At 36.1% G+C, this 18,025-nt stretch overlaps 1 protein-coding gene across 19 annotated transcripts in view; it reads left to right on the top strand.

Annotated features, from left to right (window-relative positions):
* The window catches only part of eya4 (EYA transcriptional coactivator and phosphatase 4), a 74,190-nt gene that overhangs the window by 47,719 nt on the left and 8,446 nt on the right, over positions 1-18,025 (top strand). For 5 of the 19 annotated variants that reach the window (XM_089124636.1, XM_089124638.1, XM_089124637.1 and 2 more), the window contains 10 exons: positions 8,355-8,404; positions 9,868-9,986; positions 12,029-12,097; positions 12,342-12,419; positions 13,562-13,628; positions 13,796-13,938; positions 14,112-14,261; positions 15,348-15,424; positions 16,565-16,745; positions 17,768-17,904. In XM_089124636.1, coding sequence (XP_088980762.1) covers positions 8,355-8,404; positions 9,868-9,986; positions 12,029-12,097; positions 12,342-12,419; positions 13,562-13,628; positions 13,796-13,938; positions 14,112-14,261; positions 15,348-15,424; positions 16,565-16,745; positions 17,768-17,904 — 1,071 coding nt within the window. The remainder of the gene's footprint in view (positions 1-8,354; positions 8,405-9,867; positions 9,987-12,028; positions 12,098-12,341; positions 12,420-13,561; positions 13,629-13,795; positions 13,939-14,111; positions 14,262-15,347; positions 15,425-16,564; positions 16,746-17,767; positions 17,905-18,025) is intronic. The other 14 variants (XM_089124643.1, XM_089124642.1, XM_089124648.1 and 11 more) reach the window with 9 other exon arrangements.

Genomic DNA, 18,025 nt, shown 5'->3' with positions numbered 1-18,025 from the left:
TGTGCGTTACTATTACTATGTATCGATTGAAAATACTTGAAGTACAGAATGTCTACCAGACCAGTTGTCTGACATTAGGAGTTTGATTTATTTAATTAAGAATAAGACTCTGAGGGAGTGAACCACTCCGAGTAGAACATCACAGATTGATTGAAAGATTTCATAATTTCGGTTATGACATGTCATGAATGCAGGATAAGCTTGTTGTTTTGGATCAGAAGGAACTGTACAAGGTGGCTGCTGTTTGTTTACGGCACTCTGTGACTCTACAACGTGCTGATGATGTGTGATGCTGTGTGAGCTGGGTGTGCAGAGGGATGGTAATGCATATGTTGACAGGCAGGTAGGACATCGTATGATTTGATATTGATTGGACGAAAATGTTTTGGTCCTGAGACGTCCACTGAGACGACCACTTCTATTATTTGTTGCCACATCAGGATACGAAGAGAGTTTTAAAACAGTATAACAAAAAGTTTGTCAGTGTGTCCTATCCTACTATCACAAAAAAATGGGTCAGTTTGGGTTTGGAGTCAGTAAGATTTTTATTTTTGTAAGACATTAATACTTTTGTGTTTAGCAAGCATGCATTAAATTGATCAAAAGTGTCAGTAAAGACATTTATAATGATACAAAATTATTATATTTTAAATACATGCTTTTCTTTACTTAATAAAAAAATCTATCATGGTTTACACAAAAATATGAAGCAGCACAACTATTTTCTAAATTGATGATAATAATAATAGGGGTTTTTATCAGCAAATCAGCACATTATAATGATTTCTGAAGTATTATGTGAGTGAAGACTGGAGTAATGATGCTGAAATTTCAGCTTTGCCATCACAGGAATAAATTACATGTCACAATATATTAAAATAGAAAACAGTTTTTAAAATTGTAATAAACAATGGATAAAGTTTGGCGAGCTAAACAGACTTAAAAAATCTTACTGGCTCATCTTTTAAACACATGGCCCTTAATTTGAGGAAGAAAAAAAATCTTAGAAATAAACATTAAATGGAAATCTATGGGCCAGTCATTTTATGTAATGTTTTTATTTAGGATCCTTTCAGACCTTGTGTTTTAAAATAAATGTTAAATATTTAAGAACTGCCATTGAGTTTGATGAGACTAAATTGTATCCAATCTCTTTTGAATCAGTACAAGCTGTCAAAACAAGCTGCGAGTTTGAGTTCCTGAAGCTGTGCATACCAATAATGTTTTTTTTTTATAGTCACATAGAATCATTGATGACAATTATCCTCTTGATCTTTAAAACTGCATTAAGTTGTGGAGTAGTCACCATGACGGTCCTTGTGTGCAGTTTTGGGTTGAGTTTAGCAGACAACTTTGGGTCCAGCCTGAGCACATTATTTAACAAGCACGTCGACATCTGGGAAGCAATTCATCATTTAATTAAATGCTCCTGAAACCTGGCCTTTCGTTAATGAGATTAATTTAAATAATTAACGAAAAGCTGACACAAGCACAAGACCTCATGAATAATTAAGCAGCTTTTTTTTCTGCTGCAATCAGAGGGGAAGGGAGCACTTTAATGCTAGAGTGCTTTTTTATATAAAGTTTCAATTCATTTCTTAAGACGATACACACACAACAATGCACATGTTGGGAGACTTGTGTTGTGTGTGTGTGTAAACACTTTGGTTGCTGTACAAAGATACGTGAATCAATGAGCCAGAGGAAGAGAAAGACAGCGTCGCTCACTTAGCTGCACACTAGATCATACACATACGCACACACACTCATTCAAAGCTGCGAAGGTGTGTCAGTCTATAGGGCTTGGCCTGGTGTCCAGTTTCCCTCTGACCCCTTTCCCCTGGCAGAATATACCATTCAGACTTCATACACTAGGTTGACATGGAAATGGAGCAGTCCAACATATGGGCTGGTGCCGTGACTGGTCATTTTAGTTGATCAGACTGATCAAAAACAGATTTTTAAACACTTAACTCTGCTGCATGACTGTGGTGGCTATGTAGTGTCATGCTAAAATTAAATTAAAAGTGCCTTTTGTAACTTTTTGCCCTTTAGCTGTTAAACAAAACTGCATTAATTTTGCAGAAAAACATTGTTTTGGTTGTTGTTTGGCTCTGCTTGACTGTGTGTGTGGATGAATATGGTTCTTTTGTCAACTAAAAAAGAGAGAGATTATCCTGCTGCTGCTCATAAAACATTCACTACTAGGCTTAAGAGATGTAACCAGTTTAGATGGAAAGGTCTTAGGACTTGCTGAAGCCGCTACTGTTGCTATATCCATTAATAGACACAGAGCTTCCTTGAAAATAAATTCCTGCACAGCGCTGCAGCAAGCCATAATGAAATAACCCTTCACAATAGCTAATGCTTTACAATGATGTCTGTTAGAGAACTACATATGGCAATTTATCAGTTGAATAAAATACCTAAATAAAACAAAATTCCATCTTCATGTCACTTTTACAATATTTCAAATCCCTCAGTTCTCGCCATCTCCAAAAAGCCAAGCCAGTGTTGATTCTTGTTTTATTACGAGCTCTGTCGCGTTCTCTTTTTGCAAGCAGAAGCTCCTCTGTTTGGCTTTTTTTTAAACGAGTGATTCCCCGAGGTTTGAGAAGTCAACCTTTCTCGCTCGTTGTGACAACTAACTTATGTCACTCTCACATCACACATGCGTCAAAGTAGCCAGAGTAACTTTTCTCTATTTACGGATATGACGAGACACGGATGAGTGACGTATGCATGCAATTTCCTGCAAAAACTATCCCCTAAGGTCTAAAATATAAACCCTTATAATAGGCTTATCATATTGAAGCAGTGTAAGACAAAAACACGTTTTGAAAGAAGGATTATTACAATTTTGTTAATATTGAACAAATAAAAAGTTGCATAGTGTAACTTTAAATACTAAAATAATGAGTTTTGTGTGGATTGCACTTAAAATATGTCTATAGAATAACTGTAATGTTTTTAACTGTTATTTTATAATATTTTAATATTTTTTGCATGCACTACCTAGTTAAATTTTTACAGTATTTACATTCATTTTATAAGTTTGATCTTGTTGGTATGATTTTACCAGTTTACAATTGAGAACATGGACATTGAATGGATTGGTTTAGAGGAACAAGTTTCGCGTTTGTGTACTCATTCTAATTTTAGTTTCTATTTCTAATTTTCAAAGTCCTCAGGGAGTTTGAATGTCCTCAAAAAATATACCAGCATAAGCCAATGTCACCTGATCGGAATGAAAAACATGTTGTGTGTGTGCGCATTACCTACAGCCCTTTGCCCTGTCACACACTCTCTGTTCTTTTCTATTTCCTTTTTCTTCCTCTCTCTTCCTCTCTCTATTGCCTTCCCCTACCTTTAGAGAAGAGTGTTTCAGGGAGGGGACACATCAGATAATCTTACACCTCCCAGGGGCATATGCTGAAATGTGTGTGTGTGTGTGTGTGTGTGTGTGTGTGTTGGGGGTGGAGGGGTGGGGGGCACAGGTAACAATGTATTTTACATGAAAGGAAGAGGATAAAGTTACAGCGCTGATAACCATAATACTGAAAGCACAAAAAAGAACAAGAAAAGGGGGACTGTTTTCTGTGTGTTGGTGTGTGTGAAGCCTCTGTGCCCATAAGCACCTGGAATCTGCATATAGAGCACAGCAGTAACGCCCTATTGCATGTTTGTTTATTAAATTTTTTGGCTACAGTTATTAGGCTTTTGGCTATTGTCTTCTACCCGCAGTTCCATTTAACAGATTCTTAACATGCTTTTCAGCTGAAATCAGCATAGATAATGCTGTCAGTGTCAGTTGCTTACAAAAAAGCACAATCAGAACTTTGCTTGTATGTGAACTGTTTCGCCTGCCAAAAAAACAACTAGTTGTCTGTGTGTTAGCTGTTTTCCCAGCCTGATCGTGGTAGTCTGTTTGCTTGTTTTAGAGGGATCTTGGCCACATTTTACCTGGTCAGGCTATAAAACCATCTTCAACCAGTTCAACACAGTAATGTTTTTGAACCATCTGGCCAATATGCGTTTATGAATATATTAGAGTTGCCAAAAAGTACCGACTTCGGTACCAATTTGGTACTGAAATGTAAAAAATAGGACGATACCAGCATTTCCCTGTAGCATTTTGAGTGCTGTTGAATGGATTTTAAACACCTCTGATTGGCCATTGTGTTGACGCGCTCAACATATATGGCTGTGATTGGCTACAATGATCAACAATTACATATTTGATGTCTTCACCGAGCGCTTACACAGACACAAACAAGAGCATTTAAAAGCAGGTGTCTATCAGAGGATCCCTAATATATCCGCTGATCGACAGATCCGCTGATAGTCGCCACTTTCATACGCTCTCGTGTGTATCTGTGTAAGCGCTCGATGAAGCAACAGACAAGAAAAAGACAACATTTCTGAATCTGAAGCGTTGATCATTGTAGCCAATCACTGACACATACTGTATGTTGAGTGCGTCAACTCAATGGCCAATCAGAGACACATATGTTGAGTGTGTCAACACAATGGCCAGCGCTCAACAGCGCTCAAAATGCTAGAGGGAAATGTTATTATCGTCACATTTTTCAAATTTCAGGACCGACTTGCTACCGAAGTCGGTAATTTTGACAACTCTAGAGTATATAGAGTTACATTATAGCTGTTAAATTTCCAACTGCAAAATTTTGTTTTTTGAGAACATTCAAACTGATGCCGGTGAATTGCAGAGGTGGTGCAAACATATCCACATCACTATGATCAGATGCTTTCTTAACAGCTGCTTTCTCGCCGCTGTCATTTTTGTTGTATGCATGCTGCAAATATTTACATATTGATCTAAATGCCGCTCACAGCATTATAGACGGTGTTCATCAACAGTAATCGCTGCAAAGGTATTTCCAACTTTTACTTCTAAGCAAAGAATGAAAAAGAACGTCGCCGTGAGTATGTCGTGGCCTTGAATCACGTTCAGTCTCTTGCACATTACTTGTGTACGAGTGCAAGCAATACGTTGTGGCTTCAGTGCACTTAACGGACACCGGTGTCGCTAATAACATTTTCTGAATTCTACATATAACCCGTTTAATTGTTGAGTACTGTAAGACCAGTTTGAACCACTCAAGATAGGAAAACCAGCTTAGGCCGACCTAAGATGTTTTTTTTTTCAGCAGAGTGACATTTTCTAGTTGCTTTTCGAACCGCCTGCCAAAGAATTACAAATTTCACTTCATAAATCTATAAATGGTGTACAGTTAAACAGTCTTAGATCATTGTCCACCAGCAGGCCTCAATGGGAGCTGGATCCTGCTGGGCTGCTCTCAAACGCTCTATTAACTGCTCTAAAAGCACAGATGCTGCTGGGCAAGGAAGTAGTTACAGTCAGAGAGAGATTTACAGTAGGCTTAGAGCTCTGTATGATCGACCGATCACCTGCTGTCCCTGAATGTGTCAGGCTAATTTGAGGAGACCATATTGGGTGTGTCCATACTCAGCACAAATAAGAACCCAGAACCAGAGAGATGAGCCTAAACCTCAGGCACTTTTCTGAGAGGAGCCCAATGCTCCAAGGTCATTTGTCCAATAGCACATGTATAGCATATATAAAAGGGGTCAGTAAGATTTTTTCGGGGGGTTTTCTAAAAAAAAAAAAAAAAGAAAATTAAGTTGATCCAATTAAATTGATCCAAAATTACAGTAAAGACATTTATAATGTTATAAAAGATTTCTTCTTTTTTTTAATGCTGTGCTTTTTAACTTTCTATTTATTCAAGGGTTATTAGTTCACGCAAAAATGAAAATTCTGTCATCAATTACTCACCCTCATGTCGTTCCAAACCCACAAGACTTTTGTTCACCTTCAGAACATAAATTAAGATTTTTTTTAAAGAAATCTGTATGCTTTCTGACCCTCCATTGACACCCTACTCAATTAACTCTTTTAAGCCCCAAAAAGGCAGTAAAAATATTGTTAAAAAAATCATAATTTTCTACTTTTACAGAATATTAATATCCAACACACGTTCCCACAACAACGTCTGCTCTTGCATCAATGCTATACGCATGTGTCGTGCTTTTGTGAATGTATTGGAGATTAAGAATTTGTAAAAAAACAAAAAAGTTGTAAATTATGTTTTGTTAAAACAAAGTACTCGCTTCGCTTCATAGAATTAAGGTTAAACCACTGGAGTCACATGGAATACTTTATGATGTCTTTATACCTGTCTGTGACTTGAAACTAGTAGTTGCATAGGCTGTCAATGGAGTCAAGTCACCTTTATTTATATAGCGCTTTTTACAATACAGATTGTATCAGAGCAGCTTCACAGTGATAATATGAAGATAATACAACACAGATCAATAAAATTGTTGAATATTAAATGTCCCCAACTAAGCAAGCCAAAAGCCATGGCAACAGTGGCAAGGAACCAAAACTCCCATAAGGTTATTGAATGGAGAAAAAAACCTTGGGAGAACCCAGGCTCAGTCAGGGGTCAGTTCTCCTCTGGCCAACGAAGGAACAGTGTTTACAAAACAAATTGGATCGAAACATTGAGAATTTGTCCATTTCCATCTGTTTTCTGTCATGGAGGGACAGAAAACTGATCTTCATTAGTGTTCTGAAGATGAACGAAAGTCTTTCGGGTTTGAAATGACATGTAAGTGAGAAATTAATAACAGAACTTTTCATTTTTGGGTGAACTAACCCTTTAAGGAATTCTGGAGAAAAAAAGTATCACAGTTTCCACAAATCAGAACAGCGGTTTTCAATGTTGATAAAAATAAGAAATGTTTCTTGAGCACCAGATATTAGAATGATTTCTGAAGGAAAATCATTACTGGTGTAATGATGCTGAAAATACAGCTTTGCAATCACAGGAAAAAATTACATTTTAAAATATATTGAAGTAGTACACAATATTTTACTGTTTTTACTGCTTGATCAAAATACAATACAGCCTTGGTGAGCATTAGAGACCACCGACCTCAAACATTTCAATAGTAGTGTATGTGTGAACATGAGATGCTGGTTCAACGCCAAACATTCTCCCCAAAACCACACGCTACATCTGACGCACACATGCGTTCGGGCATGTGTGCTCACAGGTCTACATGTGTGTTTTTAATTAAGACCCAGATGACTACAAGCCATGTAAACTGTGTAAATTGATTGTGAGAAGTTTATAGACTTGTGGCACTCTTTGATCCTACCTTTTGTTTTACAGTACAGTGTTTACATGTATTCAAGTGTGGAATATGAAAAAAAATATGCATGAATTGAAGCTTCTTTTTGAATGTAAGAGGCTAAAAATAATGCACTGATTTGGTTGATGACCTTGACAGTAGACAAGAAAGAAAGAAATAATCCAAGTATGGAGAGAGCTGGTCACAAGGACAAATTCAAAGAGGGAAGTTGCAGTTGTGGTTTTATTAACTCAGGACTGAGTAATATTGAGCATGACAGAGTAAGAACCAAGATAAACTGCCAGAATGGGAAAGAATGTATTGTGGGAGAGAGAAAGGCAGAGTGATTTTTGCTATATATATTACTGAAGAGTTAAGAGAATGCTGTAAGGTTGTAATATTGAATGAAACTAATGTGTCAAATATGGTATTTTCTCGTGGTGTTTTAGATTGACACAACCATATTTATTAACAGGTGTGACTGACTATTATCATCCTTTCAGATATCTGTTCTGTCTGTGGTATTTCCTTCTCCGCCCAAACACTCTGTTTTCTAAAAGAGGTTTATGGCTCTAACTTTAATGTTCAATATTCATGATGCACGCACATGTCATATACAGTATACACTACCATTTAAAAGTTATGGGTCTGTCATTTTTTAATGTTATCGTAAGAAGTCTCTTATGCTCACCAAGATCTTTCAGCATCTTTACTCCAGTCTTCAGTGTCACATGATCCTTCAGAGATCAGTCTAATATGCTGATTTGCTGCTCAAGAAACACGTATTTTTATTATCAATGTTGAAAAAAGTTGTTCTGCTTAATATTTTGGTGAAAACTGAGGATTATGTGATAGATAAAGTTCAAACAAACATTTATTTCCAATAGGATGTTTTGTAATGTTAATAAAAAAAGAAAATCTTACTGACCTGAAATTCTTTTCAATGGTAGTGTGATGTTTGTGTTATTCATATTCACCTCTTTCAGTAGTGAAGCAAATAATCATGCTCAAATAGCAACAGTAGCTTCAAAAATCATGGACAGTGAGGTCATCATATTGAGTCATATAGCTGAAAAATCACTCCAGACTGGGAAAACAATGTTGTAGTTATAAACTGAATAAGAAACTATCATCATCAATATCAGCTGTCTCCTCTGGTCTTTCCACAGGTGAAGAAATCGACCACTGATTCCCATGGTCCAGACCCAGTAGACAGCAGGTAAGGTGAACACACTTTCACACACATATACTCTCCACTGAAATCCATTTTGTGGGTTATTTATGAGTACCAATGTCAGTGGACTGTGGGAGCGAGTGGGTTTGTACACATAAAGTCAGAGGGAGAGATAAAGAGAGAGGGATGTTAAAGTCATTGAATCTGAGTGGGTGTAAAGCAGACAGCTTCACCTGGATAAAATATGACTGCTTTACTGTGTACTTTGGGATGTATTCAGAAATTTTACGCAGATGTTTATGCCATAAACGTAGAAAAAGGAGCAGCTCTGTTTTTATCTCTGCTTGCCATTACATTATTATAAGAGCTGTTTTTGTAAATGTGTACTTTGGATTAAAGTGTCTGTGAAATGCTTAAATGCAAAACTATTTGACTTTTTTGAACTTCTTGTATAATTTAGACCTTATATTAAGGTATGGATGGATAGATTGATGGAATATGTGTACTATAATTTGTCACAAATATAGCAACTATTTAAAGAACTTGCCGAAAAAAATAATCAAATGGTAAAAAAAGAAAATGTACGTACACTTATTTGTTGTCCATGTAGTATATACATTAACCTACAATCCTGTTGGATGTTGAACTTGTTAATTGCCAACCATCCTTATTATAAATAACATTGAAACACAATGTATGTACTTCATATAACAATTTACATAATAATTACAATATTTGCATATTAAAAAATATATCATCAGCATGAAATGTAAAAAATATTTCTTATTAGTCATTAAATTGTATTTTGCATTTGTTTTTATAAAAAAAAAAATGTATCCTCTTAATATTAATAGCGAGAATATTAAGCAATTTTTCGTATTGGTGTTTGAAGGCACATTGTGAGTTTGCTCCTCATATTTATGTGGGCGGTGGGTATGCTACACGGAATTTCCTGTTAAAAGAAAATATAGATTTTAGATAAACATGACCTAGATAAACTGATTTCCAGGTTTCTGTGGTAAAACCTCATAGAAGATGCAGAAGTTGGGACAGATGTTTTCTTTGGCATTGTAAGAATGATAATATGACACTTTCTCATGTGTCTAACCATCTGCTAAGGACAGATTTTACTCACATTTTCTGCTTGGTGAGTGTAACAGGCATTTTGGGGTCAATATGATTTTTTATTTATTTGGTTATTTTTTGTAATTTTATTTAGAAAGTGACTGTAAAGACATTTATAATAAAAAAAAATATATTTTTTAAATAAATCCTGAAAAAATGCTTCACAGTTTCCATAAATATAAGCAACAATTGTTTGCAATATTGATAACAAGAAATGTTTAGCAAAGATCATTTGACACTGAAAACTGGAGTAGATATTCAGCTTTTCCATCACAGGAATAAATTACATTTAGTCACTCTATTTTAATTTGTAATAATATTTCAAAACATAACTGTTTTACTGTATTTTTGTATTTTTGAAGTGTTATATTTGTCTGTCGCAGGTCCTTGGAGATGCAGGATCTAACAGACCCCCAGCACTCCGTTAACAGTGGCAGTGACAGCACTTCCAAACTGGACAAGAACATCCTCAGCAACAACATCACGACCAATGGAACCGGAGGTATGAAAGAACGGCAAATCAAACAGAAACAAAGAAAGAAAAAAAGAAATTACAGCCGTACGTGAGTTAGCGAGTGACATGTTTGCTGATAAGTGAGGTCTTTCAACCAAAGCATTGCTTTGAGTACAGGAAATCAGCTTTACTGCCATACACTCAGTGTTCATCGCTGTGGAGTTTCTTGCTATAATTGAAAGCAGGGTTCAGTCCTGGTGTGTGATGTCCAGATTGCAGGGATAAAGTGTTTTTTGTTCTGGTGGTTTTGGTGCCGTCCAGAGCGGGTTTGTGGATTAGTGGTGATGTTGTGTGTCGAGATACTCTAAACTCACACTAACCTCAAAGGTCAAACGCTGCAAACAGCACCTAATTAAAATAAAAGAAAGTGTGCGTTTGTATGAGCGTCTTTGTGCTGAAACCTTTCCCAGCACTTCTCTGTGCGTGTTTCAGCAAGAGCCTGGTGCACAGAAAACTATTTCCTGCGTTTAAACTCTCATTTTCTCTCTGATGTCAACTCGCGCTCACTTGCTTTTCTCTCCTTGAGGAAAACGCTGAACAAACGTTTTTAAGAGAGGACGTTAGGCAAACATACACAAGGCTAAATAGACTCTCAACACCCTTGCAAGTGAGCGCTTGATGTATGGCTATGACTGTGCGATACACAGGAGAGGTAGTAAAGTTTTGGGACCCTTGAGAGAACGTGTGTGTGTGTGTGTGAGAGCTCATCTGTTTTTGACATGTCACCGGAATAAAACAATAGCAAAAGGCAGAGAGAGTAAAAGGAGCAGAACTCAGTAAATCATTTAGATTAGAGCTCAGCTAATGATTTTAACAGCTTGACACACACACATTCACACACACACTCTGGGATTGTGCTTCTGCCAAAACAACGACATATTCAACATTCTCCTCTGTCTACCTCATCAGCTCACAGCCTAGACTGAATCCCTCCATGTACACACACACACACACACGCAAACCGCCCACACAACCACACACACACACACACACACACACACACACACATCCCAACATGAATCCCACAGCCAATGAAGCCTCATTCATCTTACTTTAGAGGACTTTCACTGTCTCCCTCGCAAACACACACACACACACACACACACACACACACACACACACACACACACCGTTCTAAACAGTTCTTTGACTGAACTGTCATAAACTCAGTGTGACAAAATATGTTTTTTGAAACCTTATATGGTTTATATGAACTCTGAATGTTAAATGTTTGTTTTAAAGGAATTGCATTTCATTATAATGGAATTCAATTGAAGTTTATCAACTTTTCACAAATGATTGTATTTTTTACTATTTGTAAAATGTAATCAGTTCCTGTTTAAAAAGATCATATTCATTAAAGAAATATATATTTTTTATTTTACAGTGGCCCAAAAATGTAATTTTTGGACACTTAAGTCACACTTAAAATGTATGAATTTCCATTTGCAAACAAGTGATGCTGCTTTTAACATTTGTTTTCTGAACCGTTTTTCCAATTACTTTTAACCAACAAAGTCATTTTAGTTAATGTCAGTTGACATAGGTGTCACAGGTGTAGTTCATTACATTAACTATAAATATTACTTTATAGTTATTATTAAGTATCCAAATACTTTTTGTATTAATTTTGTGCACTTGTAACTATTATTTTATTTTATTATTTTATTATTTAAAACCTAACAAATGTCTTATCATTTTGCTTGGAAATTGTGCTTGAAAATAGAAAATATATTTCTTTAAAAATGCTTAAATCAAAATTATATTTTATAGTAATATTCTAAATTAATTATATAAATTAAAACATTATATTACATAATTTATATTTTATTTTATTTATATGATTATATATTGTTATATTAATATAAATAATATTTATTTATTTATTATTATTCTTTGAATAAACTGAATCTAATGACATTGTATGTTTTAAGTGTGACATAAGTGTCCAAATAGTTATTAGGGTAACTGTATTAATAATACTTTTAACTGGGTAACACAGTCCACTATACATCTGACTCCACCCCCAGGAGAGAACATGACAATTCTAAACACGGCTGATTGGCTGCTGGGCTGCAGTACCCCGCCCACTGCCCCAAGTATGAAGAACTATGGTATACTGCATGTGTTTGTGTAGTGTACTTATATTTGATAGCACGTGTGTGAGTGTTTGGGTGCCGTGCTTTGAAGGTTCTTGATTTTCCTTTTTTTTTTCAATCAAAAAGGAAGTTTTGCTTCACAACATACTCATACTTGACTCATTAATTTGATTTTGAGAGGTTTGAATGGAATTTGACAGCTGACAGGATTTCTCATGTCTTTCTTGGTCTCCCTCTCTTAAAGTTAAGTCTGAGCCTCTGAACAGCAGCGAGGCTGTGAGCTCGGCGGGAGATACTGGGCTGGACACTTACACTGGGTCAGGTAAGACATCCACACACACACACACAGCATTCAGAATGCCTGCTGTAATCCTGCTTGGGAAGTTGTTGAAAGCTCTGAGCCCTCAATCTTTGTACTGCCCTTGAGCTAACGTCATCAGAGACACAAACTCTTTATTTAGATCAATGTGCTCACACACACACACACACTCACACACACTTAGAGACTGAGAAACCCTCTCTCCATGCGCTCCCCTGCAGAGAAGGTTGAGGCCCTTGCTTAATCTGACAGTGGAGTGTGATGTCTCTATAGAGAAGACAACTGTATGTTCGTTTATACACTGTGAAAACATTCTTTTTTGTGTCGTATCTTTTCCAGTATGCATATCTAATTATCTTTAAGTAACTAGACAAGCAAAAGCAACAAAGACAGACCTGTTTTCAGAGAATATAAAAACTAATTATATTTTTTTCTTGTTTTATTAAGCTTAAACATGTTTGAGTGATGTGTATATTTACCCATTGGTAATAAACAAATGAGGCTTACATAAATATATAGCCTTGTTTTAGAGAATATTGAAAGTATATATATATATATATAAATGATATATCAAGTTGATATATCTATAACTTCAGTGTATTCTCTAAAAACAAGTCTTTTTGTTCAGAAATGTTACTGAACAATAGGGCAAAAATATTGAATTACAAAAACAAGTGGGATTGAGAAACGCTTCAGTTTAGGAAGGGAATTATGTAGCAAACGGCAAAATTTGTTTTTGATTTTGCATCTCAAGGAGAAGAGGAACAGAGAGAAGGCAGGAAGAGGAAACAAGGATTTTCTTTGATGTAGAAGATTTTTGAGAGAATAGTTCCTGTTTTTTTTTCTTCTGCTATTTGTTAAATTGAATCCAGCTGGTGAGATAGACTGTGAGCTGTCAATCAAAACTGAGCAGAGTGTGTGTGTTTTTGGATCTGAATTGAAGGGTCTTGGCAAGTCCAGCACACTTTTCATTTTATGGCTGTGATATGTAATAAATTACACATTCAGTCCAACGACAACTGACATGTTGTACTACTTGCGGATAGATCTCAGTAAACTATGTGTGTGCCATTTTTCATGCAAAAAATATTGTCTCTCTACCATTTCTTAACAGAGTTACATTTCTTTTGTGTGTGTGTGTGTAGTTATAAGCAGCAGTGGATTCAGTCCCCGGCCGGCTCACCAGTATTCACCTCCTCTTTACCCCTCAAAGTAAGACACCTTCACATTTTGACTTATACAAACAAGATAACAGTCAGCACAGTGATGAACAAGAAAAATTAAAAATGGCGTTTGATGTCAAAAGGGTTGCTGACCCTTGATCTGCTCAAAGGAAAGCTGAATGTTTTGATTTTGTGTTTTTTGTGTTTGATTGGCAGGCCTTACCCCCATATCCTGTCTACTCCCGTGGCTCCTCCCATGTCAGCCTACACGGGCCAATCGCAGTTCAGTAGCATGCAGCAGTCGACGGTTTACACACCCTACTCTCAAACTACTCCACCCTACAGCCTCTCTACCTATGGTAGATCCTTTACTGTTGTTCACATGCTGATGGATGACATATACATGTTGTTTTTTTCTGTTCGTGGTTGTGTGATGCTGATAATATATAGTCTAGTATTTATTATAGATTATGTGAAAAGGTCTTTATTATCAATCCAGTTTGATTGACAGGTCGACTCTTTTGATCTTGAGCTACAGATTTGGGGGTGATGTTACCAGGCATAAAGACAGAAGGAGGGTTGTCACAGACCCAATCAACCCTCCAATCAGGGCTCAGTTACAGCCCTGGCTTTACCACCCCTCAGCCCGGACAGACAGCCTATTCACCCTATCAGATGCCAGGTGAATATGCATGTTACATATATATTTATGCAACAAAGTACTGTATTAATAATATTGCACAACCTCAAATACTGATTTACTTTTATAAAATGGTAAATAAAGAAAAACTAAGGACACACATTTCCAGTTGAAATCATTGTAGTAAGCAAATTCATTTTTGAGCCATCCCTTGAAGATACAGATTTTATGTAACAAAAATAATGATCAGGTATAAGATAATCTAATGTTTTGCCATGTGGGTGCACATATTTAAAGGAGCTAATGTAAAAATGTTGTCATTATTTACATTACAAATGTATTATTTACCCAAGGCACATTAAATTAGACATTTTTGTGCAGCTCTACAGTTTATAGTGACCAAGATTAAAAATTAAAACCATATGATTGATTTAGTTTAGATTTGATGCCTTTTGATTATCTCTAACATATGTAACTAAATGTGACTTACTATTTTGATTTCTGAATGTGATAATCAGGGTTATTATCATTACCAAAAACTTAAACTATATATTCGAAATAAAGCTGAAATAAAAATATTAGACAAAAAACTTTAACTAAATTAAATAAATTTAATTTGAATAACTAAAATTACTGAAAGTGAATAAAAACTCAAATGAAAAACTGAATAAGAATGGCAAAAGCATATAACAAACTGACTAAATAATAAACTAAAATTCAAATAATGATTTAAAATACATAAAAATAAAAGCTAATTAAAATTATTCATAAAAACTATAAAAGTATATAAATAGATACTTAAATAACACTGGTGATACTGGTGAACCTCAGCCTGTTTCTCACTCAAAACTGATTTTTCAGTCCCTTTTGATGCCTGACAGCTGTTGGTCCCTATAAACTGTATTTTGTATGGCTAGAGCTGTTTATTGATTCTCCAAAAAATTGTGCTTTTGTGTACTTCAGAAAAAATAAAGGGTTTGAAACTACATGATAGTAATTAAGGACTAATAAGTGTTTTCTCTTATTATTTTACTATTTGGGTGTTTCACTTTTGGGTGACATCTGTTAGTCAACATCACGAGTCACATGTATTTTGACGTTGACTCCACTGGATTTTTTCTCTCTCAGCAGGGTCAGGTTTCACAACCTCTCCTGGTCTCTATGCTTCCAACAACTCCAATCCAGGCAACTTCACCACACAACAGGTACAGCCACACGTGCACAGATGAACGCATGCACACATACACCAATAATAACGTCAGAGTTCAGCAAAGTACTGACGGTCTTTTTTTTTTTTTGACGGCCCAGGCCTCTGAAAACAGGTCGCCATCTTTCATCTGAGAGAATTTATGCTTTTAGGACTTAAAGTTTCCCTAAACTTTTATGATTAAAAGTGCTGCCAAAGAAAAGGACCCAACTACACTCAGACTCCCACTGATGAATTTAGCTGTGTAAACAAAGTGAGGTTCTGGCGATAGTTGAAATGAAGGAGTAAGCAGAATTAGGATGAAATGAGAGAGTGAAAGCAGTAGTGGAGTTTTGCTGAGAGCGTTTTACTGCAGCGTTCATTTTCTTGTGCGAATGAGTCAGTGACAGTTTTAGAGTCATCTCCCGTAAGAGATCCTTCTGTGTCTGTGCATGTAAAACTCTTTCAAAGATACAAGAGAAGTGATAAAAAGCTGGCCAAAAATCTGAGTTCCAGTCCTATTACTTTAGCTTTTTCTCTCTTTATTGTTCCCCTGATAAACTCCCCCTCTCTTTAATGTTCATTAATTTAAGAACATAAAACCTATATTCTTTCCACATTTCGATAAATTATAGGGGAGAGTGGGGCTAGTTGTCACACTCCATATATCCACCGTTATTGCTCAGGGAAAAAAAGTTATTGAATATTTCCACCTTTATTGCTTAGGGAACAAAAGAGAGTTTATTCATTGACCTTTTGTGACAACACACCCCAATTGTGGGCTTCAAACACATCACTCTAGTAATGGGTAAGTTTTCACAATGAAACTTGCCATTAAACAGCCTATTAAAGGTTTTTAAACATTAAAATAATCATAAAACAACTTTTTTTTTGTAGAGTAGACAGCATATGTTTTAATGATTAAATCATATACATTTAAAACATTAATTCACCAACCTGAATTAAGAATATTATTCTTATTCTTATAATTCCCTTTATACTTTCCAGTTAGTTTTCTGGTTTGGGTTGAGGTTTGTATTTGTCATTAATGAAAAGAAAAAAATATTATTATATATATTTTAATTTTAAAATAACTTATTATTTGCATTCAAATTATCCATCTGTCGATCAGTAATATGTATTTTTTGTTTGTTTGTAGCAGGAATATCCCTCCTATACAACTTTTGGGCAAAATCAGTATGCTCAGTATTACTCCACCTCCTCCTACGGTTCCTACATGACATCTAACAGCTCATTGGATGGCACAGGTTCAGTCTCAACCTATCAGCTGCAAGACTCCACCCCCATCATCACAGGGCAAGCAGCTGACCTGAATCCAGGTAAACACAAATCAGTTTCAAGTTTTCTCTTTCACTTGAGCCAGTATGCATCTGCAAACCAAACCCTAGCAACCTCTTAGCAACGGTCTGGCACCAATCCTAGCATCATGGCAGCGACTTTTGCACAGGCAGTTTTCTTCAGAAAGTGTAAAAATAAAAATTGACATCCTAAAGATCTCTACTCTTGTCTGTTATCTGTCAACCTTGGGGAAATTGCCATTGTAATTAAGGTTAATCATTCCAATAGAGCAGCATATGACGCAGTTAAACATTAGAATGGATGTTCAAATGTTCTCTTTCAGGGCTTTTGGCACGAAGGTGTCGTGTACTGTAGTTGTTGATTATGTTATAGAGCGATGGTGATTTGGGGTTTTGTCCAGCAGGCCCAAAATTCAGTGGGGTCCTAGAGCTGCATTTCTCAGTGATTTAGCTTGGCTGCAGTTCAGCAGAGCTCATTACAGTAAACTTGCTCACACGCATACGCACACACACACTATATTCTATCAGACGCGCCAGTTTTCCACTTTTATGACTCATGTAAAATGTTTGTCTTTTTCTTTAAATATCTAAAAAAAAAATGTTCATATACAGTACAATGACCCCTTGATTAAAATAAAGTGCTGTGAGAGCAAATTCTTATCTTTATTTCGGCATTATCTGAATATAAAGTATTAGGTGGAATTTTCGTCAATTTTTATTTTTATTATTATTAATTTTTTGATTAAGGCACAAACATGCATATTTAAGCCAAGGACCAATCTTTTTAAAAGCTTTACACCTGGTTTCACAGACAATGTTTAAGACTAGTCCCAGACTCAAATGCATGTTTGAGCTGTTTTAACTGAAAGCTACTTGCTCTGACATATCTTCAAATTTGTCAGTGTCATTGTTTTGTCTCAAGATGCACACCAGTAATGTTTTTTTTCTAAGGCACATTTATAAAAGCTACTTAAATGCCCTAATTGTCTGTAAAACCAGGCCTTAGTGCGTCTCATAAATGTTTCTTGGTTACCCATGTGCAGGTGAGTTTGAGGCGGGGCAGAGCCCATCCACACCTATCAAAGAGATGGAGGACCGGGCATGCCGAGGGGGTGGGGCTAAAGCAAGAGGGCGGGGCAGAAAGAACAACCCCTCCCCACCACCTGACAGTGATCTTGAGGTATGTTCAGATAGATAGATGGGTGCATGGATACAAACCTCATAAATGCACATACAGTTGAAGCAGATGCTTAAATCATCTAATGTAAATATACTCTCTCACTACCTAATCCTCGTGTCAT

The sequence above is a fragment of the Pimephales promelas genome, chromosome 20, assembly GCF_988280905.1.
Source record: "Pimephales promelas chromosome 20, fPimPro1.hap1.1, whole genome shotgun sequence".
Lineage (NCBI taxonomy): Eukaryota > Metazoa > Chordata > Actinopteri > Cypriniformes > Leuciscidae > Pimephales > Pimephales promelas.
Note: the sequence above shows the minus strand (reverse complement) of the source record. Positions and strands in the feature narration are given on the sequence as shown.